This window comes from Eretmochelys imbricata, chromosome 3 (assembly GCF_965152235.1).
Source record: "Eretmochelys imbricata isolate rEreImb1 chromosome 3, rEreImb1.hap1, whole genome shotgun sequence".
Lineage (NCBI taxonomy): Eukaryota > Metazoa > Chordata > Testudines > Cheloniidae > Eretmochelys > Eretmochelys imbricata.
The window spans coordinates 85,492,918-85,518,287 of record NC_135574.1 but is presented as its reverse complement, the minus strand read 5'-3'; the positions used below and the strand labels follow the sequence as shown (position 1 = coordinate 85,518,287).

The 25,370-nt window shown below is 40.9% G+C and overlaps 1 protein-coding gene and 1 long non-coding RNA gene across 2 annotated transcripts in view; one reads left to right on the top strand and one right to left on the bottom strand.

Moving 5' to 3' along the window:
- The window catches only part of SLC16A10 (solute carrier family 16 member 10), a 152,081-nt gene that overhangs the window by 52,742 nt on the left and 73,969 nt on the right, over positions 1–25,370 (bottom strand). The window contains exons 2-3 of the mRNA XM_077812948.1: positions 12,091–12,235; positions 390–828 (exon numbers count right to left, since the gene is read on the bottom strand). Coding sequence (XP_077669074.1) covers positions 390–828; positions 12,091–12,235 — 584 coding nt within the window. The remainder of the gene's footprint in view (positions 1–389; positions 829–12,090; positions 12,236–25,370) is intronic.
- LOC144262754 (uncharacterized) overlaps positions 19,357–25,370 on the top strand; it is a 41,320-nt gene continuing 35,306 nt past the window's right edge. The window contains exon 1 of the long non-coding RNA XR_013345616.1: positions 19,357–19,608. This is a non-coding gene — a long non-coding RNA (uncharacterized LOC144262754). The remainder of the gene's footprint in view (positions 19,609–25,370) is intronic.

Genomic DNA, 25,370 nt, shown 5'->3' with positions numbered 1-25,370 from the left:
GTAATTGGCAATGTTTACTATTCAGGGCCTAAAAATCAAACAATTTTGTTCAGTCAATAGTACAACATTCATTTGAAGTGAAACAGATTCATTTGAAGTGAAATACTACGTTGAGGCTTCCTTGTGCAGTTATAATATTTTTCCTTTTTCCCCTCTATACAACTTCAGGGGAGAAAATGAGGAACTAAAAATTAAACTGGCTCCAGACTAAGAGAGTGCAAAGGTTCTGGTTGACAGCTAGAATGTCTCCTAATTGCAGACATTAGAACGCAAGCCACGTGATCCTCCACAGTACAACTCTGGTGTTAGATATTCCTATTACCAGTGGTTTTCTTAGTCCAGAATATAAAGGGAACAGATTTTTTAAAAAAACTAAACATAGCACTTACCAAGTGAACATAAGGCACAAAGTATCCAAAAAGTGCAGCGGGGATTCCAAAAGCCCAGATTCGATAACCCGTAACCTTGAAAATGGAGAAACTGAAAATCTTCTTTGCAGAAGGAAATCTCAACATGCCCTTCTTTCCACCCTCTTTGTCACTTGCACTGGAAATGAGGGGTTTGTAACTGAAGCCAGCCAGGAAAAGAACAAACATAAGGATGCACAGAACCCTTAAAGTGTTGTACAGGCCAACTGAATCAATCAACACTCTCAAAAGAAAAGGCAGTGACACAGTGAACAAGCTGCTGCCGGCAGTGACGATGCCATTCACTAGTCCAAGGCGTTTCTTGAAATATTGCCCCAGAATGACCAAGGATGGCTGGTATGCAAATGAACAACCACAGGCAAATAAGATTCCATAGGTGAAATACAGAGGTTCAATGGAGCTATATCAAAAGAAAAAAAGTTTGAAAATTGCATTAGTATGTTATATACAACACTGTGAATGCTCATATTCAACAGTTACATATAAAAGAGTTAATTTTCCACATATGTGATTGCAGAATAAAATATTAATATAATTTATACTTATTTACTGTAGAAGTAAATTCTATCTACTCAAGCATACAATAGTTAAGTGGGAAAATCAGAGAATATTTCATACTCTCATTGATGAGATCTGATTGAAAGTACACTTAATATTCTTTAAGAGATAGTCTCAGGTCAAGTTAGACCAAAACATAAGTTCAGTAACATCTGTGGCTTGTTTGTTTTTTAAATCCAGCGAAAATAATACTTTGTTTGGATTTAAGCATTTCCCTACTATGTTTGCAACCCAAATTTTGCAACATTATGATAATGCTTGAGGGCCAAAAAGTGAATCGGATGTCTATTTTTATGGTCCACAAGGAAAGTACAATAATGCAAGAAGTAAATGAACACTATTAATTGTAAAAACAAAAGGAGTCCTTGTGGCATCTTAGAAACTAACAAATTTATTTGGGCATAAGTTTCCATGGGCTAGAACCCACTTCATCAGATGCATGGAGTGGAAAATACAGTAGCAAGTACATATACACAGTACATGAAAAGCTGGATTAGCCTTACCAAGGAGGGGGGTCAGTCTAACAAGACAATTCAATTAACAGTAGAATACCAAGGGAGGAAAAATCACTTCTGTAGTGGTAATGAGGGTGGCCCATTTCAAACAGTTGACAAGAAGATGTGAGTAACAGTAGGGGGAAATTAGTATGGGGAAATCCTCATTGTTTTTGCTGATACAGACTAACACTGCTACCACTCTGAAACTATTAATTGTGAAGAATAAAACTAGAAAATTATTTCAAATTTTAGTATAATGGGTTATATATAACTGGTCAGATTTTGTTAAGTATGATTTTTCACCTGACAACATCCCTTTAACCATAACCAAATATTCAAATTTTTTTCACTTTTTTACATCAGTGTTTTCCAGCATTTATATTTACATACACAGGTATAGTACAGCCCAAAAAAAGTAATGAGAAAAAAAATCTATTAAGAGAGAATGACATTCTTACTCCAGGTTATATTAGGAACAAGCAACACAATAATTTGTTCCTCATGGCAGAGATTCCACCACAAAATACAATTGAAGTGAAAACAAGGCCATTCTCTTGCTACACAAGTAAGATTAGGCTGCCACCAAAAAGATGCTTGCTCCAGAGAATATGGATATAATTAATGAGGAGAATACAAGCAAAGTAATGAAAATATATTTTCATCTCCCGGAGATTGAGACAGCTGCAACACAGAGGAGAGATTACAACAGTGAATTCTGCGTTAGAATTCTGTTAGAAAGTCAAGTACCAAGCGCTTATTTCAGGGGGTTGTCTAGACAAGGATGAAAGATGCATTTTACAAAACAGTTAGCTAACACATTTTAAGTACAACTTTTTAAACCTATAGTGCAAACAGAGCAAATTGTATTTTAAAATATGAAAGACAGTGGCAGCGAACCCTAGAATTTTAGAATGTATTAGTTAAAACACATTGGCTAACATGTTTTTAAAATACACCTTTTATCCTAGTCTAGGTAAGCCATAAGAGGGCAACTACAGTTGGGCTAGTACTGGCCTGCAATAAACATTAATAAACTGGGAGGACTATCGTCTTGGAATTATTATATTAAAATCAAATAGGAGAGTCCAATGGCACAATACATCTTATGTGTGTTTGTTAGTAATGTTTTTTGTTCCTTTCCTTCTGCCAAAAGATGGCAGCCTAATCTTTTGTAAATAGATGTATTCAGGGCCTGGAGTTCTATGTGGTATCTTAGAACTAATACTGTTCTTCAGTCTGTAAAATGACTCATGACAATGATCTAATCAAAAAGTAGATGAAGGCATAATTTAGATGTAGAAGAGTACAGTATATATTTGCTCTAAAAAATAAATGACATGCAGCCATTAAATGTGGCTATGATTTACTGATTGTGTTACATCTGTTCTTTTCAATATGAAACCTAACCATTAAGAGGCAAAAACTTTAAATGTGTGCATGTAGCAGAAATGTTTTACTGTATGTATGTTGTGCGTATTTGTTAACTCTTTCAAAGGAATCTAACGCTGGAGATATGATTTACCATTCACAAAAGTGGTTCTGGTTTATTATTAGATTATACTCTTTCTGGTGCTTTATTACTTTCTCTAATTATTTTCTCAGTTATTTTTCACTGATTGACTATCACAAAAACTAATCAATCTTAGTTGTTTACTATTTTGTCTTATCTTGCTGCTGTTGGTTATCTTCATGCAATATGGGTCACAAATTGATCTGCAGAGCTTAGAGCAGCAAACTTTTTATTATGGGTAGTCTTCAGGGCAAATTAATCATTAAACATGCTTGCTTTTAAACCATGTATTTATATTTAGAAAGGTACACTCACCAGAGGTACCTTCTCCAGCTTCATGGTCCAGGAGCCCGCCTTGGGAGAGTTGGGAGGGTATTGGCTCCAGGATGATGAACAGTTAGTTCTTGGCTGCCACAGAGAAGGGATCGCCTCCTAGAATGGCATGCAGCTCATCATAGAAGCGGCATGTATGGGGCTCTGACCCGGAGTGACCATTTGCCTCCTTTGTTTTTTGGTAGGCTTGCCTCAGCTCCTTAACTTTCATGCAGCACTGCTGTGTGTCCCTGTTGTAGCCTCTGTCCATCATGCCCTTGGAGATTTTGGCAAATATATTGGCATTTTGTCTTTTGGAACGGAGTTCTGCCTGTACGGATTCTTCTCCCCATACAGCGATCTGATCCAGGACCTCCCGTTTGGTCTATGCTGGAGCTCTTTTGCGATTCTGGGACTCCATGGTCACCTCTGCTGATCAGCTCTGCACGGTCACCTGTGCTGATCAGCTTGCCACGCTGGCCAAAACGGAAATGAAATTCAAAAGTTCCCGGGGCTTTTCCTGTCTACCTGGCCAGTGCATCTGAGTTGAGAGTGCTGTCCAGAGCGGTCACAATGGAGCACTCTGGGATAGCTCCCGGAGGCCAATACCGTCAAATTGCATCCACACGACCCCAAATTTGACCCAGCGAGGCCGATTTTAGCGCTAAACCCCTCACCAGGGAGGAGTACAGAAATTGATTTTAAGAGCCCTTTAAGTCGACAAAACAGGCTTGGTCATGTGGATGGGTGCAGGGTTACATCGACCTAACACTGCTAAATTTGACCTAAACTCGTAGTGTAGACCAGGGCTTGGTGAATACTGAGCAGTTCCCCTTAAGGAGGAGGGGGCTTTGATTTACGTCAAGTATTGAAAAAAATATAGCAGAGCCAAATGCAGCATTGGAAAGCAAGTCATGTGTTATTGCATAGTGCTCAGCAATGGTACGTATAGAGACCTCCATCACGGCTCTACATATTTCAGTAATGGGAACATTTATGAGAAGGGCTGTAGAAGAGGAAATAGATCTCGTAGAGCGCTTTCGTATGTCAGAGTCCTTAGAGACTACAGAGTAGCAGCCGTGTTAGTTTGTATCCGCAAAAAGAAAAGGAGTACTTGTGGCACCTTAGAGACTAACAAATTTATTTGAGCAAATTCTCTAAGGTGCCACAAGATATTGTCCTAAAAAGATTCATGTGTCCCTTCATGCTTCAACCACCATTCCAGAGAACATGCATCCATACTGATGACAGGTTCTGCTCGATAATGATCCAGAGCAGTGCAGACCGACCCATGTTCATTTTCATCATCTGAGTCAAATGCCACCAGCAGAAGATTGATTTTCTTTTTTGGTGGTTTGGTAGTTTCCACGTTGGAGTTTTGCTCTTTTAAGACTTCTGAAAGCATGCTCCACACCTCATCCCCCTCAGATTTTGGAAGGCACTTCAGATTCTTAAACCTTGGGTTAGGTGCTGTAGCTATCTTTAGAAATCTCACACTGGTACCTTCTATGCGCTTTGTCAAATCTGCAGTGCAAGTGTCCTTAAAATGAACAACATGTGCTGGGTCATCATCCGAGACTGCTATAAATGGGGGTAAAACAGAGCAGGAGACATACAATTCTCCCCCAAAGAGTTCAGTCACAAATTTAATTAATGCATTATTTTTTTAATGAGCATCATCACAGCTTTGTCCTCTGGAATGGAGGTCAAAGCATGAAGGCGTATACGAATGTTTAGCATATCTGGCACATAAATACCTTGCAATGCCAGCTACGAAAGTCCGAATGCCTGTTCTCACTTCCAGGTGACATTGTCAATAAGGAGGAGGCAGCATTATGTCCCATAAATGTACACAAATTTGTTTGTCTTTGCGATTGGCTGAACAAGAAGGAGGACTGAGTGGACTTGTAGGCTCTGAAGTTTTACACTGTTTTGTTTTTGAGTGCAGTTATGTCACACACAAAAAAACTACATTTGTAAGTTGCACTTTCACGATAAAGAGACTGCACTACAGTACTTGTATGAGGTGAATTGAAAAACACTCTTGTGTGTGTTCTTTACAGTGCAAATATTAGTAATCAAAAATAATAATATAAAGTGAGCACTGTACACTTTGTATTCTGCATTGTAACTGAAATCAATATATTTGAAAATGTAGAAAAACATCCAAAAATATATAATAAATTTCACTTGGTATTCTATTGCTTAACAATGCGACTAAAACTGCAATTAATTTTTTTGAGTTAATCAGGTGAGTTAACTGATTAATTGACAGCCCTAATGGGTATGGAAAGTAGTGTAGTTAGACTGTGTCTGTTCAATGAATAAACAGTCTTGAGCCACCCTTGAAGACATCACATTAGCAGTCTTGCATGGTGGATAACAGAAATCCTAACTGCCATATGCCCCAACTGCTGAAGACCGTTCTTCACCAGGGTTTGAGGGCTGATCTGGATGGATTATGTTGACTGTGCTGGATAGGGCCATGAATCTGTGCATTGGGAGGTAGGCTCTTGCTGCTACTGAATCAAGATGAGCACCTATGAATTCTACCAAAGGAGTACTTGTGGCACCTTAGAGACTAACCAATTTATTTGAGCATAAGCTTATGCTCAAATAAATTGGTTAGTCTCTAAAGTGCCACAAGTACTCCTTTTCTTTTTGCGAATACAGACTAACACGGCTGTTACTCTGAAACCTATGAATTCTACCTTTTGCACAGGGGTTGAGGTGGCTTTGCAAATTGGCCATGAAGTTACACCCAGGGAGTAACCTTTCAGAAGTCAAGGTAAATGAACACCAGAATTCCTTTTCTGAGGAGGTGCGCCACTATTACTAGCATGACCTTTGAAAAGATCCCTGGGCAGATTATAGGCCAAAGGGAGCACAATGTACTGAAAATGGTCCTGACAGACAGTGAAACATAGGTATCTTTTGTGGGATTGGTGGATTGCTATATGGAAAAGTGTGTCCTGAAAGTTGAGGGATGAGAATCAATTCCCTTGTTCCAGTGACGGAATTATTGCTACAAGCATCACCATTTTGAATTTTTGTGCCTTCACAAAGGTGTTCAGTAGCCTTAAATCTAGGATAGGTCTCCAACTGCCATTCTTTTTTGGAACCAGGAAATACCTGGAATAAAACCCCTTTCTTCTGTACTGTATGGAAACCACTTTTATAGCGCTCAACAATAGAAAAGAGTATTTCCTGTCATAGCAGGTTCTCATGAGTGAGGTCCCTGAAGAGGGACAGGAAAGGGGGGGTTGACAGGCAGAAAAGTAGTAAAGTGCATGGAGTACCCTGTGGAGGTGATCTCCAAACCCACTTGTCCATAGTGATGGACTCCCAAGCCCACGGTAAGTGGTAAAGGCAGTCGCCAAACAGAGGAAGGCAGGTGAATAGATTGAGCTGGTAAGAATGGTGCTTGGAGATGGAAAGCTGCAAGGTCAAAAGGTTTTCTTCTCTAGAACCTCTGTGTCTTGCATTGTGGTTAGTATGATTTTTGGGCGATCGAGATTGGGCGGGACAAAAATCTCTGGGCCACCTGGGACTTACAAAACTTTCTCTTGTGGGCAGGTGTATATATCCCAAGAGAACGGAAAGTAGCCCTGGAGTCCTTTAACGTGTCCAGAGACTTGTCTATGTCGTCAGCAAATAGTTTAGTACCATCAAAGGGGAGGTCCTTGACTGTACTGTGGACCTCCTTTGGAAACCCTGAAAGCTGGAGCCTGAAGGCCCTCCTCATAATACCAATGGGAAATCAAGTGGACAGCAGTATCAACAGCATCAAGGAAGATTTGCAGAGATGTTCTGGCAAGCATCTGACCTTCTTCAATAATTGCCTGGAATTGCTCTCTATGTTCTGCTCGCAGATGCTCAATAAATGAAGTCTGCTTGGTGTAATTTGTATGATTGAATTTCGCCATTAAAGCCTGGTAAGTTGACTATTCTGAATTGTAAAGTAGCTGATGAATATGATTTTCTACAAAACAGGTCCAGACACTTATGATCCTTGTTATAGGATGCGGATTTACTGCCTCCCATGTTCGTTAACTGCATCAATCACCAAAGAGTTAGGAGAGGGATGAGAGAATAAAAATTCGGAGTTCATAGACAGAACATAATATTTCTTATCTGCTCTCTTGCATGTAGATAGAATTGTGGCTCGAGTGTGCTAGATAACCTTTGCAGGGTCCAGTAGAGCATCATTAACAGGAAAGGCAAAGCAGGGAGATGAAGCTGTCTGAAGGATGTCAAGCAGCTTATGATGTGATTCTTTGACCTCCTTGTCTCTTAACAAGGTCACGAAACTACTTGCAGTTGTTTGCCAGGAATGGAGGAAGTGGCATAACTGCTTCAGCCAGGGATGAAGAAGAGATGCTGGTCAGTGCCAAGAGACACCTTCATCAGCCTTAGCTTTCTGTTCCACAAAGACTTCTTCCTGAAATTCCAGTTTCCTAGAGAGGGAGGGTGATGAAGGTTGTCTATCTCTGTGACAGATGGTGCTCAAGGCCCTAGAGAATTGCTGGCAATAAGTCATCCAACAATCCCAGTATGACTGAGGAGGTGGTGCATATGCATTGAGTGGAGGCATCCATGGGTGTTCATACCCGTGAAATGGTGGTTACAGCCATCTCTCATGAGTGATACCAATCTCCTCAGAGACCTCTGGAAAAGAACCTCTATATGAATGGAGAGGAGAGCATTGCACAGATATTGGGGAGACTGAGAAAAGATCTTCATCAGAATCCTCCTCTTCCAATCATTCTATGGCAGTGCAGTGCCATGGAGAACTTGAGAGACAGTCTTTGGAAGTCTTATTAGAGGAATTTTGGGTCTTCCTCTTAGATGCCCTCAAGGAGTACGATGTGGAGATAGTGGAGGCAGTGAACTTACCTGGAGACCAGCGTACGGGGGGAGGAAGTCCCCTGCCCAGTGTCAGAGGCAGGTCACAGTGAGCTGTCCATCATGAGAAGTTGAAATTTGATCTCCCTATTTTTTCTGGCTCTAGATTTTAATGCCAGACAGAAGTGGCACTTTTGGGAAATATGAGATTCCCTGAGGCAACAGATGCACTGGGAGTGTTCATCATTCACCAGGATTGCCTCCCAGCACAACAGGCAACATTTGAAACTTGGGGAACTGGGCATACCCTTCCAGTAAAGAAAATTTCTCCCCTCCTTAGAGTTTATCTATTAGCTATATATAAAAAGGTGTTTTGTTTTGTTTTTTAAAGCTACTACAACTAAAACTACTAAGTACTAAATACTAAATACCACTAAGAACAACTATAATAAACTAACTATTAAAAGAGCTAAGAGGACACAGTTGAGGTAAAACTCAGCGCAGACAACTGCTAAGGCTCCGTCTGAGGCCGAAGTAATTGAGAAGGAACTGAGGACAGTTTGCCAAGGTAGTGCAATATCACAAGAGCTCAGAGCACAAGACTGAGTAACTTACATGCACAGACTGAACAGACATTGCTCTGAAAAATCTATGATCAAAGCAAGCACATCTAGAATGGAGCACCCATAGGGACACTACCTGAAGACTCAGTTTTGTAGCTATATGAAGCATATTGGCTAAAACAGGTAAATTATGTGACCATTTGCATAGCTCTATAACCCCACTGTACACAGCCCTAGTTGCGTTCCATTTCTGAACAAAATTTTAGCAGTTAAAAATATATTTTAAGTCTTTACTAATTAGTAGGTTCATTCTAACAGTAGCTAGGAGTGTTTTTCCAAATACTATAATCAGTGCATAAACACTGAGTTGTTTTTCATCGTTGGACAGAAAGCTGCCTGTGTCACCTCCTTCTTGCCAGAGAATATACGTCTGTAAACATTCTATGGAACAGCAGAACTTCTCAGAAAATTCTTTTTGACTAATAGTGTACCTGAGGTATGGGGGTGAGGGGGGAGAGTGTGTGTGTGTGTGTGGAAATATTTGCACAATGTACTACCTCCATAAGAAGTTTGCTGCTCTAAGCTCTGCAGATCAATTTATGACCCATACTGTATGAAAGGGGACCAACAGCAGCAAAATAAGACAAAATAGTAAACAAGTAAGACAGATTAGCTTTTATGACCATCAATCAGTGAAAAATAACTGCGAAAATAATTAAAGAGAAACTAATAAGTATCAGAAAAGGGTATAATCTGATAATGACAAACCAGAACCACTTTTGTAAATGGTAAATCATATCTCCAGCATTAGATTCCTTTGAAAGAGTTAAATGCACACAGCATATATAGAGTAAAATATTTCTCCTACATGCACACTTTCTACATCTTTGCCTCTTAATGGATAGGTTTCATATTAAAAATAACAGATGTAACACAATCATAGCCACATTTAATGGCTGCATGAAGTTTATTTTTAGAGCAAATACATACTGTACTTTTCTACATCTAAACTATACCTTCATCTACTTTTTTATTAGATCATAGGCATACATCCTTTTACAGACTGAAGAACAGTATTAAAGCAAAGTTCAAATAAGCTAATTCAATATCTTTCAAAATTCACTTCCTTCCACCTGCCTCTTCCATCTTTAAGTCACAATGGATACCAAGGGAATACAGATAGGAATTGTATCTGATTTCAGAGGAAAGTAACAACATATTCCTGGACCCAAAAATGCTTAATTAAATGGAATTATGATTAGGAATACATATCAAATTAATACAGTATTGAGGGAAGATTTACAAAGACATGGGCCACAGGCACCTCATTCCCATTGACTTTCAGTGGGAGTGAGACCTTTGAAAATCTACCCCAGAATATCTAATAAAATATGTTAAACTAAACATTTGGATCTTAAGGAACACTGACAGCTTAATTTATTAGTTAACTGACTTGGGAAACTGTGTGTTTAGTTGTTTACTTTAAACTTAAGGGGATTTTTTGTTTTTGTTATTAAAGTAGTAAACATTCCTGCCTTAGCCCTGCTGGACTTTTAGTGCCTAAAATCTCCCGGTTTGGCTTCAGTAGCCTCTGGGAGATAGAGGGAGTGATCAGTGGGGCCCGTGGACCTCCTGGAGTACCCTCAGTGACCGCAGGGGTCCACGGACCCAAGTTTGAGAAACGCTGCACTAGATCGTATCATTGCTTCAGGGAAATGAGATTCAGAATGAATCAAAGGCCCCTTCTGCAGAAGAGAAGTCCTTCATGACTGGTTTGTTGGAGCACCATACAGTACTGTGAGGGGCACCATGTGTGGAGATTAAGGAGACCCTGAGTACATACAGGTTCTATTCCAATTCACGAACATGATACAAGATATGCTTGTGCTAATTTACATAACAAATACCATGTGCCAAATGCTCTTCAGTTTCTTGCAATTCATTGTATGAAAACACGTTGTAAAACTTTAGAAAAATAAATCCAATTTGGAAACAAATTTCACTGATATTTCTGAAGGGTTTTCAATAGAAAATAAAAATTTATTTTAAATGTAATTTTTAAGTTGACAGCAGCCCTCAGTTTCTAAAAACAACCTTAACTGACTGTGTGTATTCCCTTCACCTTCATTTAATGAAGAACTGGTGTAAATATTACAACTCTACAAACTTTTCGTCTCTGTTAACAAGTGAAAAAGAGACAAGGTAGGTGAGGTAATCTCTTTTATTGGACCAATAATATTACTGTCCTCACCCACCTTGTCTCTCTAAGAGACAATATACTGGGACAGACACAGTTACAACTACACTGCGTAGGAGTGAAAAACTAATAGATTCTATGTATGTGCCTCAGCATATTCTGGTGATCATGTCATTCTGGCGATCATGTCATTCTGGCATCAGCAAGCAATGTGAGGAGGGATAAAAGTATGTGTGTGGGTGGTTGGGGGAGAGAAGGTCTTCGAGTCAAAGGGAAAATGGATGATGTAAATACAGTGAGCTTTCTAGAGCCACAGAGGGTGGATGGAGTAGAATTGGATAACCCTTTCACACAGGAATGATAGGGAACAGAATTGCTTCTGTACTATATGTTAATGTTGGTAAAATGTTTAATATGAAAAGTACTGTATAAGTATTAAAAGGTCTATACTGGTAAAGATAGTCACATGTTTTGCCACAAACATCAGGTAGTCTGTGGGAGGGTCTGTGGCTGAAATGAGGAGTTACTTGGATCTGTTATATTTAACATATGAGGTAAAGTTTTGGAGTTAACAGAAAAATTATAGATTAGACTTGATGGTTGAGAGAAAGGAAGTTTCTGGATATAGGATGAGTTGATACAGGATAAGAGTTAAAGTTAATTGCAGAACCTTAAAACAAAAGTTTCCAGGCTTTTTTAATTTACTTAAATGTTTCAATAACATTGCTTTAATTTATTTGGTAGTATTTACAAATTTAACCATGTAAAAGGAGGAAGATTTATGTCTGATAATGTCAAACAATGTAGTTTTATGAAAGAACAAAATAAGTTGCCTTGCACCCTGCTAGTAGAGTTAATAAACATTACAGACTGTGCATATATAATGCTATGGCTCTAGTTGGGTCATTGGCAGTGAGAAGTGAAATTGGGACCTCTGGATCTTAAAGCATGAGCCTCTATTGTATGACCTAAAAGGTACAGCTCTGCTGGTTCAAAGCCAGCAGCAGACTCGTGAACCTCTGTTTAGCATAGCCACTACTTGAGGAGGACAAGCAATACACTGAATCGACACAGGTTACATATGACTGAGTACAAAATATTCATTTATGACAGTGACTATAGCAAGATATAGTTATATATAGCTATAAATATAATTATCAAAAGAAAGCAGAACTCTTACCTTACAAAAGAGCTTAAAAGAAGTCCAACAAACCCCACTGCAGCTCCAACAACGGCTATTATTCGACAACCAAATATGTCTGTGAATACACTGACTATGGGAGAGCAGAAGAAAATCATTCCCATGGACAGGGAACTCACCCAGGCTGCAGAAAATACAGGATTGTTATTAAGAATAAGAGATTGATTCAAGCTTTCAATTATATGATGTAAGAACAGATTGTAATAGTTTTGTTTTAATGGAAACAACATGGAAGCATATGGTAAAAACAGAATCATAGAAATACAGCACTGGAAGAGACCTCAAGAAGCATAGGCTCAATTCTATGGGTGCTCCAGGCTGGAGCACCCATGGAAAAAATAGTAGATGCTCAGCACCCACCAGCCATAGCTGTTCCTTGTCCCCGCTCATCAGCTGATGGCAGGGGCACCGCCGCCACTGCCCAGCAGCTGATGGGGACCGCGCCGCCACCAAAGAAGCTGACAGGGGGTGCTGCTGCCAAACAGCTGTTTGGCGGCTCAGGGAGGGACTTTGGGGAGGGTGAAGAGAGGCGGCTGAGCAGGAACCTTGGGGAGGGACTGGAATGGGGGCAGGAAGAGGCGGGGCAAGAGTGGGGCATTGAGGGGAAGGGCGAAGTGGGGGCAGAGCCTCATGGCAAAGCAGGGGTTGAGCACCCCCAGCAAAAAGGAAAAGTTGACACCTGTGTCAAGAGGTCATCTAGTCTACCACCACTACTACCACCCAGCCACCCACCCTGAGGAAGGCCAACATACACCTAGATCATCTCTGTCAGTGTTTATCTAACCTCTCCTTAAAAAACTTCCAGTTATGGGGATTCTACAACCAGCAGCCTGTTCCAGTACTTAACTATTTCTAACTATAAGGAATTTTTCTAACCTGAATGTTCCTTGCTACAGATTAAGCTGATTTCTGCTTGTACTTCCTTTAGTGGACATGGAAAAAAATTGATCACCATCCCTTTGGTAACAGCCCTTAACATATTTGAAGACTGTTGGCAAGGCCCTCTTTTGTCTTCTTTTATCAAAACTAAACATACCCAGTTTTTTAACTTTTCCTCATATGTCAGGTTTTCTAAACTTTTATCATTTGTGTTGCTCTCCTCTGGACTCCCACTAATTTGTCCACATCTTTCTTAAAATCTGGTGCCCAACATTGGATACAATATTCCAGCTGAGGCCTTACTAGTGTCAAGTTGGGATGAACAACTACTTCCCATGTCTTGCATACAACACTCCTGTTAATACAGCTCAGAACGATACCGAAGACCTAAAGAAGAGCTCTGTAAGCGCTAAAGCTTGTCTCTCTCATTAACAGAAGTTAGTTCAATAAAAGATACTACCTCACCCACCTTGTGTCTCAGCAAGATATTAGCCTTTTTGGAAACCACATCAAGTGTTTCCTCATATTCAACAGGTGAAGATCTATTATAACCCCCAGATCCTAGTCAGCCGTATTACTGCCTAGGCAGCTCTCCATTTTGTAGTTGTGCATTTGATTTTTCCTTCCCAAGTGAAGTACTTTGCACTTCACTTAATTTTATTTTATTTTATTGAATTCAGACCAATTCTCTAATTTATCAGGATTGTTTTGAATTCTAATCCAGCCCTCCAAAGTGCTTGCAACCCCTCCAGGCTGGGTGTCATCTGTAAATTTTAGAAGCATACTCTCCACCTCAATATCCAAGTCATTAATGAAAATATTTAACTGTACCAGCCCCAGAACAGACCCCTTCAGTGCCACATTAGATATGCCCTTGCAGTCTGATAGCAAACCATTGACAATTACTTTTTGAGTTCTGTTTTTCAACCAGTTAGGGTGGGTACCTTATAGTAATTTCATCTAGACTACATTTCCCTAGTTTAGGAAAACATCATGTGGAATTGTGTCACAAGCCTTATGAAAATCAAGATAAAACACATTACTGCTTCCCCCTATCCATGAGGCCAGCAGTCCCCAAACTTTAGAGGGTCACACCCCCTTTACCCATCTGTGCCCCCTTCCCCACCCCTAGAGCTAGGGCCAGGAGCGGGGCCGTGATTGTGTGGGGACGGGGACAGGGGACATGTACTGGGGTAAGGAGGGCCGAGGCTGGGACTGCAGCAGGGAGTGGGTCTGGTAATGGGGTCGAGGCTGAGGGCAAGAGCGGAGCGAACAGCTGGGCCTGCAGCAAGGTGAGGCTCTGTTCCCAGCCTTGCCCCAAGCCTCGGCCCCAGGCCAGGAGCAGAGTCATGCAGAGGTTAGGGACAGGAACCGGAGCCGGGGACACAGCTGGGAGCAGGATCAGAATAGATCTGGGGATGGGACCAGAGCAGAGCTGGGGGCAGGGAGCGCTCCTTCTCTGCCCCCGTGGGGACTGGCCCATGCCCCGCCATGTCCCCCAGATGTTCCTCCACACCCCCCAAGGGGGGCACACCTCACACTTTGGGGACCTCTGCAGTAGGCCAATAAATCTGTCAAAGAAGGAAATTTGCATGATTTATTCTTGACAAATCGTTGGCCATTATCTATCTACCTACCTACTATTTTCTAGGTGCTTACAAATTGATTGTTTAGTAATTGTTCAAGTATCTTTCCAGGTATCAGGCTATAATTCCCCAGGTCCACTTTGTTCCCCTTTTAAAGACAGGCATTAAGCTTGCCCTTCTCCAGTCCTCTAGAGTCAATATTTCAACATGTACCTGAACAGCGGCAGAAATTGAAAGCTGGGTAAATTTAATATGTTAAGTAAAATTGGGTGTTACCTGCACCAGTAATGCAATTGACCTACAAACACTTTTTGCAATTTTCCCCCCAGAGATCATCCAACATTCAAACCTAATTGCTTGACTTTCTTCCAAGGTAACTTTCTTAGTTCACTCTCTGCCCCATGCCTCTTCTTTAATTTGTGATTTTCTCCTCCAAGACAGCAATGAAGTCACCTCACATGATTAGGTCTCAAACCCTGTTCTAGAATAAAAGGGTCTGAAATGTTCGGAACCAGAGGCACTGACTTTGAGTTCCCAGGGGTGCTCGACCCCCGCTGTACCCTAGCCCCACCCCGCTCCACCCCTTCACCCAAGGTCCCACCCAGCACTGCCTCTTTCTGCTCCCGCTCTGCCCCCTCCCCAAAGTGCACCCGTCTTTCCCTCCACCTCTTCCTGCCCCTGCTCCTCTCCTTCCCCCTCCAGCGCCTCCTGCATGCTGCTGAACATCTAAAATGTGTTCTATGGAGGGGTGATGTCCTTCAGACGCGTGGGAAACACCTACATGACCATGGGATAAAAATGGAGTTGAAGAGTATAAGGAGACAATGCTTTTACATGTGGACAAGGAGCTCAGGTTGAGACCACTAGTTTATTAACATATGTTAATTACTGTTTTGTGGCAGCTCAGTAACAATGTCAGCCACTTAGAGATGGGAAAATTTCAAAAGGTTTGGTTAAGATGCTTACGCAAACATCTGATTTGCAAAATGGCATGAACAGATCAAGAGAACAGGAACGTCACATAAGATAGAGTACTTCCTGTTTCTGCTTGAACCACAATAACCATGACAAAGGTTATTCTCATGGTATTTCAGCACACTCTCTCTTTCAGTTCTGCCTAGAAGTAGAAGGTGGTGCAAAAGTAGAGAAAATAAGTTAACCGAATGCATAAGTTTCAAAAAAGTTTAGATGAAGAAACACTGTACTTGTAATAGTGAGATGCTCCCACTAGGAATCTCAGGTATTTTCTGTAAGTTAAGTGACAAAATATTAGAGAGACAAAGTGGGTGGAGTAATATTTTTCAATCGGACCAACTTTTGTTGGTGAGCAATGAAAGCTTTCAAGCTACACAGAATTCTTACAGAAGTTGGTCCAGTAGAAAATATTACCTTACCCACCTGTCTCTCTAATGTCCTGGGGCCAAGATGGCTACAACAACACTGCATACAGGTGAACAGATATGTGAAAGAAGGCATGCTGCATGTCAAAAGCCACAAACCAGTTTTATTTGTAGGTTCTAAGATCAGAAGGGACCTTTGTGATCATACAGATAATCATTGTGATCAACTTGATAATACAGGCCACAGAACTTCCTCAAAATAATTTCTATAGCATATTTTTTAGAAAAACATCCAATCTGGTTTAAACATTGTCATTGATGGAGAATCTACTATGACCCTTGGTAACCTGTTCCAATGGTTAATTACTCTCACTATTAAAAATTTACTAAATTTCCAGTCAATTTGTCTGGCTTCAAATACCAGACATTGGATCCTGTCAAACCTTTCTCTGTTAGACTGAAGAGACCATCATAAAATATCTTCCCCATACAGATACTTGTAGACTAATCAAGCCTCCCTTTAATCCTCTCTCTGTTAAGCTAAATAGATTGCACTCCTTCACTTTATCACTATAAGGCATGTTTTCTAATCCTTTAATGATTCTCATGGCTCTTCTCTGAACCCTCTGTAACAGATCACTATCCTTCTTGAACTGTGGGAACCTGAATTGGACACAGTATTACAGCAACAGTTCCACCAATGCCAAATACAGAGGTAAAATAACCTCTTTACTCCGATTCAAGATATTCCTGTTTAAGCATCCAAGATCACATTACCTCTTTTGGCCACAGCATTGCACTGAGAGCTCTTATTCAATTGATATCCATCACCATTGCCAAATCTTTTTCAGAGTCATGGGTTCCCAGGACATTTTGTTCCTACATATGTAAATTTAGCTGTAATAAAACAAATATTTGTTTGCTTCTGTCCAGCTTACCATGTGATCCAGATCGCGCTGTATCAGTGGCCTGTCCTTTTCATTAATTTACCACTCCTCCAATTTGTGTGTCATCTGCAAACTTTATCAGAGATGATTTTATATTTTCTTTCAGTCATTGATAAAAATGTTAACTAGCATAGGTCCAAGAACCAGTCCCTCTGGGACAGTATTAGAAACACACCCATTCTTTTAGTACCAAGTCAAATGCCTTGCAGAAGTCAAAAAATATGTTACATCAATCAACACTATCACCTTTATCAACCAAACTTGTAATCTCATCAGAAAAAGAAAATTAGTTTGAAAGGATCTATTTGTCATAAACACATGTTGATTGGCATTAATTAATTCTTTATTAATCAAGTCCTATCACAACCACTCCATTATCTTCCCTGGGATTGATGTCAGACTGACAGACCTATAACTAACACACGTCATGCTCTTTAACCTTTTTAAATACTGGTACAAAATTATCAGTCTTCTGGAACTTCTCCAGTGTTCCAAGACTTATTGAAAATCAATTTTCATAACAAAAAAAAGTCTAGTCTGAAATTGTCACGCCTATTGTGAGTTACTTTTTTTTTAATCACCTGTTATGACAAAGAAAAAAAATGGCTTTGTGTCTAAGGTACACAATTGGGAGTCAGGGGACTTGGATTTTATTCTCAGTTCTGCCAAATAATTGCTGAGACTTTTGTACAAGTCATTGAACCTCCTGTCCCTCAGTTTCATCTAAACAGTTTCCTCCATCTGTAAAGCATGGAATAATACTTATCTTACCTCAAAGTGGTATTGAGAGGCTTAATACACTAACATCACAGACCTCTTGTATCTTATAGAAAAACTACAAAGGTATTTTTGAGTTGCTTTTTGTACCAACATCATTTTTTTCCCCAAGTCAAAAAGAATCAAGTTTGACAGATAAGAATAGCAATTGAATGAGAAATTATTGACTTTACCCTTTTTGAAGAAACTTAGCCTCAAAATAAATTTAAGACATTTTAAACGGAGTACAGAATGTGCACAGCATATTAGTTTATTTAGCTTAAGACAGACAAGCCTGAGTGCAACATCCTGACCACGCACAGGAATGGATATTTAAAAAAAGACAACACACATTTAATTCAATCATTCATGGAATTCTCAATTTATTTTTGCCCAAATGAAAATGTATCAAGTCTTGCACTGGCCCTGCCCAAAAACTTTACTCATTATACTGCCCCTGCCACATAATTGTCCTCTGCAGTTTCAAATACAAGTCACAATAAACATCCCAAACATACATATGCAGGAGTGTGAAAAAATTACAAATGCTGCTAGCAAGACAAATGGAAATTTTATGGGATGGTTTATGTAATTAAAAACAACATTTCTCCTGGCTACTGGCTCTCTTCCTGCACAGAACAGCACTAGAATAGAGCCAGAATATCACAGGTATGTATACAGCATACTAACAACTTCTACATATGACTGTGTTCACATTTATACAAAAAATGTTCTGACTGCCAAAGGAGAAAAGCAACTCTCCAGCAGTGTTCATGAGGTTGCTTGGAATTTGGAACATGGAGGGAGAGAGGAAGACTTATCAATACCGTTCTTTTGAAACTAATCTGCAGCTGGGAAAGAAATCGGTTGTGCCACAAACGTATATGGGAACCGGCATATCAGCAGTTGCTCTACTGAGCTAGGGGCTAGTTTCACTGTTCTAAAAATCCTACTTATTCCATGGCTCTCCCACTGGAGGGATGTATTGCACTCATTACAAGTTGGATCACACAGCAATTGCTACCGTTAAGATTGCCTAAGAATTTTCACTCTACAGGTCCTTTTTAATTGCTTCTTTGTCAAAATTTTCACCCTGTATGATAATGATGTCCACTTGAGGGTGAATTATTAATTTAGACCATAAACAGTTCCACAATTTGATTATGAAGAGGGTAAAATAAAAAACAACACATACTTGCTATTATTTAAAAAGTGTCTTAAAAACATTTTTAATTTGGAGTAGAAGTTAGAAATTTTGCACAGAGATTGTCCTTATGTCATACATGTACCTTGCAGTGGCAAGGCTGCCAATTTTGATTGGACATATTCCTGGAGATTTCATCACATAACATAATCTTTAATTAAAGATTAATCTTTAATTCCTGGAGACTCCAAGACAATCCTGGAGGGTTGGCAACCCTATACAGTGATCAAGTGAAAATCTGTTCTGACTTAGCAAAGTTATAGGGCTTTAAAGAAATATACTTCATGCATGCAGAGTAATAAAATTTTCCTCAACAGAGCACATATAAAATGGGAGCTTTCCCTCTCCATTCAATGCAGTCACTGGCTGTAGGGAGCCAGGGTGGCTCCCCTCCGAACCAGAGGGTAAAGAGCCACCCTCTCAGCCTGAGTGGGCGGGGCCAGGCCAAGCTTCCGCCAATCCCTGGAAGGGGAGGGGTGGGACAGGAAGTACAAAGGGTGGGGCTCTTTGCCTAGTGAGGAGAGCACCAGGGAGGGAGACAGATGCAGGCTGCTCCCTTGTGATCCTGCTGCTGACCCAGGTGAGGCCCTGGGCAAGGAGGAACTGGACCGGGAGGAAGGCCTGTGGCAACCAGGACTGCCAGCCGCTGAATACCCGGAGGACCTGGAGGGGCCCGGCTGCAGCCCAGGCCGGCGTGAGTCCGACACAGAGCGGGAGCTGGAGCTGCCAGCAGCGGAATACCCGGACGAGCTGGAGGGACCGGAGAGACCCGCCGGAGAGACCGGGTAGGAAGTAGCCCAGGGGCAGAATTGCACCATGGGGTGGGTGTGTTTGGTCAGCGGGCGCGGACGGTCCCGCTGACCCAGCGGCAGGACCTTCGCCTCCTGCCACTGACCAGGCCCAGGGGCTGGAACGTAGCGGAGTCGGGTGGGCCTGAGTTCCCCTACCCCGGCCAGCCTGCCTGAGGGGCGCGCTGCAGACTCGTGCCGGCGCTCCCCTGCCTGAGGGGCGCGCTGCAGACTCGTGCTGGCACACCTTCCCCACTAATTCCCCAGCACCCGAAAGGTGTGACTGAGACCTGCCAGTGGGATCATAGCTCTCCATCGCCCCTAGGGGCTCGGAGGACTGACTGAAACCTGTCACACTGGCACACTCGCCTCCTTGAATAAAAAAAGCTTACATTAAACAACATTTTACTGTTTTCTAGCTGCATTCCAAATGATAGAATTTCTTCTTTTAAAAACAAAAAACAGGAAGTTAAAACTACATTCTAACAAATGTTAAGATTGCAAAAGTGAAGCAATCAAAAAATCAGGAAATGGCAAAATCAAGGCTGTATGATGAATACTAAGTATGATCTCTTAATTAATAAAAGAACATGTTTTTTGTAAGCATGTGGTAGTCAGCAGAATTCACTGACAAAAGACATTAAGGCAACAAGCTTAGGATTCAAAAAAGAATTGTGCATTATTATCCACAAGAAAATTATACCAGCTAGGGCAAAAAATATATATACTGAAAATCAACATTCATGCTGCAAGACTTAAGCCTCCATTAACTGCCTGAAGTTAAGAAGAAAATCCCCCCAAAACATAGTATTGCATAATCAAGCCTCTTTTGGGAGGACACAGGGGCAGGGAAGAGGAGAGTGACCAAGCTGAGATTTTCAAGATCTACTTCTGGTTTCCGGGAGGGCGGGAGAGGGAAAGAGAGAGAGCATGCACGTGCTATATATAAAGTCTAGGCAGCAACATCATTACAATTCACCAGGTTCACCTATAGAAGATGTGAAATGCAGATGCTGAGTCACTGCAGTAGTGGTGGAAGGAAAGGGACTCGGAAAAGGGGTAAAACATATCAGTTCCAAGCTTAATAGAGCAGCAGATCCCCATTCAGAAAAGAAACACTTTCAGGCAGGTTTCAGAGTAGCAGCTGTGTTAATCTGTATCCGCAAAAAGAAAAGGAGGACTTGTGACACCTTAGAGACTAACAAATGTATTTGAGCATAAGCTTTTGTGAGCTACAGCTCACTTCATCGGATGCAGACCGTGGAAAATACAGGGGGAGATTTATATACACAGAGAACATGAAACAATGGTGTTACCATACACACTGTAACGAGAGTGATCAGGTAAGGTGAGCTACTACCAGCAGGAGAGCGGAACCTTTTTTAGTGATAATCAAGGTGGGCCATCCAGCAGTTAACAAGAATGTGTGAGGAACAGTGTTTGGGGGGGGGGGAAATAAACATGGGGAAATAGTTTTACTTTGTGTAATGACCCATCCACTCCCAGTCTCTAGTCAAGCCTAAGTTAATTGTATCCAGTATTAGCTCATCTTAAGTGATCACTCTCCTTACAGTGTGTACGATAACACCCATTTTTTCATGTTCTGTGTGTATATAAATCTCCTCCCTATTCCTCACAGCACTGCTGCAGCCGCACTGTAACGTGGGCAGCGTAGTCACGCTTTATCTCCGGGGGACAGCTCTCCCGGTGATAAAAAAATAACCACCCTGAATGAGGGGGTGGTAGCTTTATCGCCAGCACTGTCTATACTGGCGCTTTTCAGCACTAAAACTTTTGTCACTCGGGGGTTGGGTTTTTTTACACCCCTGAACGACTAAAGTTTTAGCACTGAAAGTGGCAGCCTAAGGGGTTGTACTGGTATACCTTTTTTTAAAAAAACCAAAATAAAGAGAAGCACATTCCTAATTAAAGTAGGTACACTAGTACAAAATTTGTACGTAGACCAGGCCCAGATTCCCCTGTACTTGCTCAGTTAGCTGTGTCTCACTTTGTTTGGGGATTCTGTTATTCTGAAACAAAAAAGAAAAAAAAAAGGAAAAGAAAGAAATGCGATTAAAAGCAAGCGCTCACAGAGACAGTGGAAAATTATAAACAAACAGGTAAAGAAATAAGATCCGTGGAGACTCTTTATTCAGTGCTTAATTTGTAATGAAAGAGGTGCTGGAGCTCAAGCAATTTATTTTACATTCATAACTGATACAGCAAGCCCAGAGGTGCGTGGGTATGAACTGCCAAGCTTAGATATGACGGGGCTCAGTCCTTGCAAGCCCTGGTACAAATTAAGCAATCTTATATCACTGTGTAATATTCCATTTGGCAAACATTTTCTTTTACATAAAATAATAATTTCCCCTAATGCAAGAAAAAGAATAAAGCAAAAATGCATGTAATCAAGGAAAATTTTAGAAGACATTAGAGGAAAGAAAATAATTGAGAGAGAAAATGTGACTACAAACTGTTCTGGGCATGGAACATGCTTTCTTTACCGTGCTTAGTGTCTAGCACGTTGTGGGTGCTCTCTACACTAAAATAGTAACATTTGAATAAGTTGACAAATATTGTTTAATCTGCAATTTATACTTTATCAACTAATAAAACATAGAATGTCCATGAAATATGGCCTAAAATCAAGCCATCTTAGACTGTGGAAATAGAACACTGTGTTTAAAAGGAAACCATCACCTTGAACTTATCTAATTTCTTTTAAATATTTTGTTTTCTGATCGAGCACCGTTTAAGTGCAGACCAAGCCACAGACAGAGACACAGCTGCAACCAATCAATCCCCTAGCCCTTGTGTTTGCAACAGGTCCAAAGGAAACTTCTCAGACCACATGGCTTAATTCTACTCAGCTCGATTGTGACCCAGTACCTTAGGGATACCCGGTCAAAGACCCACTTGATACCTATTAACATTGTCAAGCATAAGAATACTATTTCTACCCAAATGTGCCTAGATATATTTACTTGTATTTTTTCCCCATACTATGTATTTCACATAGATTTCAGTCTCAGAACTCCAAGATGGCTGGAACTAGCTTAACTATAAATTTCCAAACAAATATTTATTTGGGTTTTTACCAAACATGGAAAGCTTCAGCCACAAAATAATTGATTTGAGAAAGGTGAGCAACGTAAAAAGGAGGAATTAGAAAGGAAACCACGCATTGATTTTTACTATAATGCTCATTATTAATATTATTAACACTGTTGCGCACACACGAGTATATAAAAGCTAATTTCATGCTTATTACAGTATTTAAAGGTGCTCCTGGCATCCTTTTAAAGATAGATTTGCTTTAGCTTGTTAGCATACAAGCCTGTTTTGAAACAAAGCAGGAGGTTCAAGAACTAGCTTGATGTTTACAAACCATTTCACCAAGTCTGATCCCAAAATAAAATTTTACTGAACTTTTTGAAAAGCTATGTTGCAAATTTCCTAGAGCAGTAAGTAAATGAAAAACATTTACATGTATTACAATGATTTTGCTATATTATGCGGATTTCACAATCTCTAAAAACAAAAACTGAGCTTCCTTTTTTACGTTAAGACAAGGTCGGCTGTGTATTTTTAAGCAAACCAAGGGGATGCAGCTGATGAACACACCCATGAAAAGAACAATATCTGAATCAAGTCAAACAACCCTACAGACTTCATTGTTTCAGTTAGGACCTGAAATAAAATTGTTTTAACAAAAGAAAGGTAACAGAAGAGTTTTTATATTCTTTTAACCTGTGTTCATGTAAATGCAGTGTTTGTGAAAGTGAGGAACTACTAACATGAGCTAGAGCTAACTAAACCATCTGCAAGCTTCTGCACACAGTTGTGACACTGTACTTTAATTCTAAATTGCAACTGCTGTTATCACAATCCTAAGACTCAGTAGAGTAAAAATTTAAAGAAAGCTTGTCTCTCACCAACAGAAGTTGCTCCAATAAAATATATTGCCTCACCCACCCAGTCTCTCTAATATTCTGGGACCAACACAGCTACAACAACACTGCGTACATGGAGTAAAGAACATTATGCCAGTAATGGCAAGATGGCTTTTAGATTGGGACAAGTATTGGGACTGTGACACCAATAGTAATTTTTCTTTATTTCCTGTAAAGCAGCACCTCATAAATTCCCTAACTCTTTGATTACAGAACTTCACCCTTTTGCCCCCACTGCTCAGACTGCCCCCTCTACTTGATGGCCTCTATAAACTTTTCCAAGCCACTACCTCATTCTAATACTTTTTTTAAAAAAACACACTCCGCCAAAGTGAATTAAAATAACTGTCCACAACTTAATGGAAACATCAAGATACGCACATGACCTGTTAAGTAACTGAGATTATAAATATTGTCCTTTTCCTCTCCTGCCATACTCATTTATAACAAAAACCCCAATTATGTTCAAAGAAAATTGTTTAGGAGGCAAAAATCAAGCACTCAAGAGTTAGCAAATACCAGAATTTAGGTTGCCTGTGTAACCTTAATTCTGCCTCTTTGCACATGAATGAACACAGAATTATTCATTTCATGTTCTTTTCCAGAGCACTCATCACCATAGTATCTAAGTACCTCATGATTAATTTACTCACACTGCGAGATAAGAGTACCAGCCCCATTTTACAAAGGAGGAAACTGACCCAAAGAGAGAGGGGCCCCAGGCCAAATAATGAATGGCAGAGCCAGATTAAAACTCAGGACCTCATGATTCCCAATCCTGTAATTATTATCCAGAGCACATTCCCTTAGAGGTGCTGATCAGCCACAGCTCCCATTAAAGTTAATTTCAGTTATGAGTGATTAGAACTCCAGAGTATCAGGTCCCACAGTCTCAGGTTAGACACCCAGAAAATGAGGACTACACAGTCAGTGGCCACCTGACAAACTTGCAAGTTACTTCGGCTTAAGTAATTTGCTGAGCATCATGTAGGACAGGTTGCAAAAAACTTTTTGCTGAGCGCCCCTTTCAGAGATTAATGTTCCATGAGCACCTCCCCTTATAGGAGTGGGAGAGGTGCCAGGTACCCAGAGGTCCAGGTGTGGGTGGGAGAGAAGAAAGGATGCCCAGAACCCACAAGGGGAGGGGAACTATTCACCATCTGGCAGTCAAGGAACCCTTACGCTCCCTGCCGAGATGGGAAGGTTGCAGCTACTGAGACCCAGCTCACCTGTCTTGCGCACTTCCCCCTGCACAGGGGAAATGAATGGGGACACGCTGAAGGGCCAGGATTGGGAGGAGAGCATAACTCTGCACTCATGAGTCCTGGCCCCCCTCCTGACCCTGAAACTTCATCTACATCCCCTGCCCAGGCACTGTCTGGCAAGGGCCAAACTGAAGGGGGCTCTGTCCAGCAGGAGAGGCAGAACTCCTGGAATGTAGCTCAGCTGAGCAGTTCTGGGCCTTTCACTCTCAACCCTCACTGCTCCTTCTCTGGCCTGCTTCCTAACCCATCTGGTTCCCCTTCTCTCGCAGTGTACCAGCTCCAAACCCTCCTCCCTCTTCCCAGGGAGTGAAGTTAATGGGAATTATCACCATAGTGTTCATGCTGTGTCCATCAAGCATACACACCAACCTGACCCAGACTTCCAGACAATGGATAATTAGCCTGGTGACAGGTGTTATGTAGTGTAGGAGGCTATGTGGCCTAGCAAAGAGGGTCGTGGTTTTGAGTGACTTAATTTATCAGACTGCTTGTGGCATAGATTCTGTTTGCAAGGAGGTAGCCCTTTGCTGCAGACAAG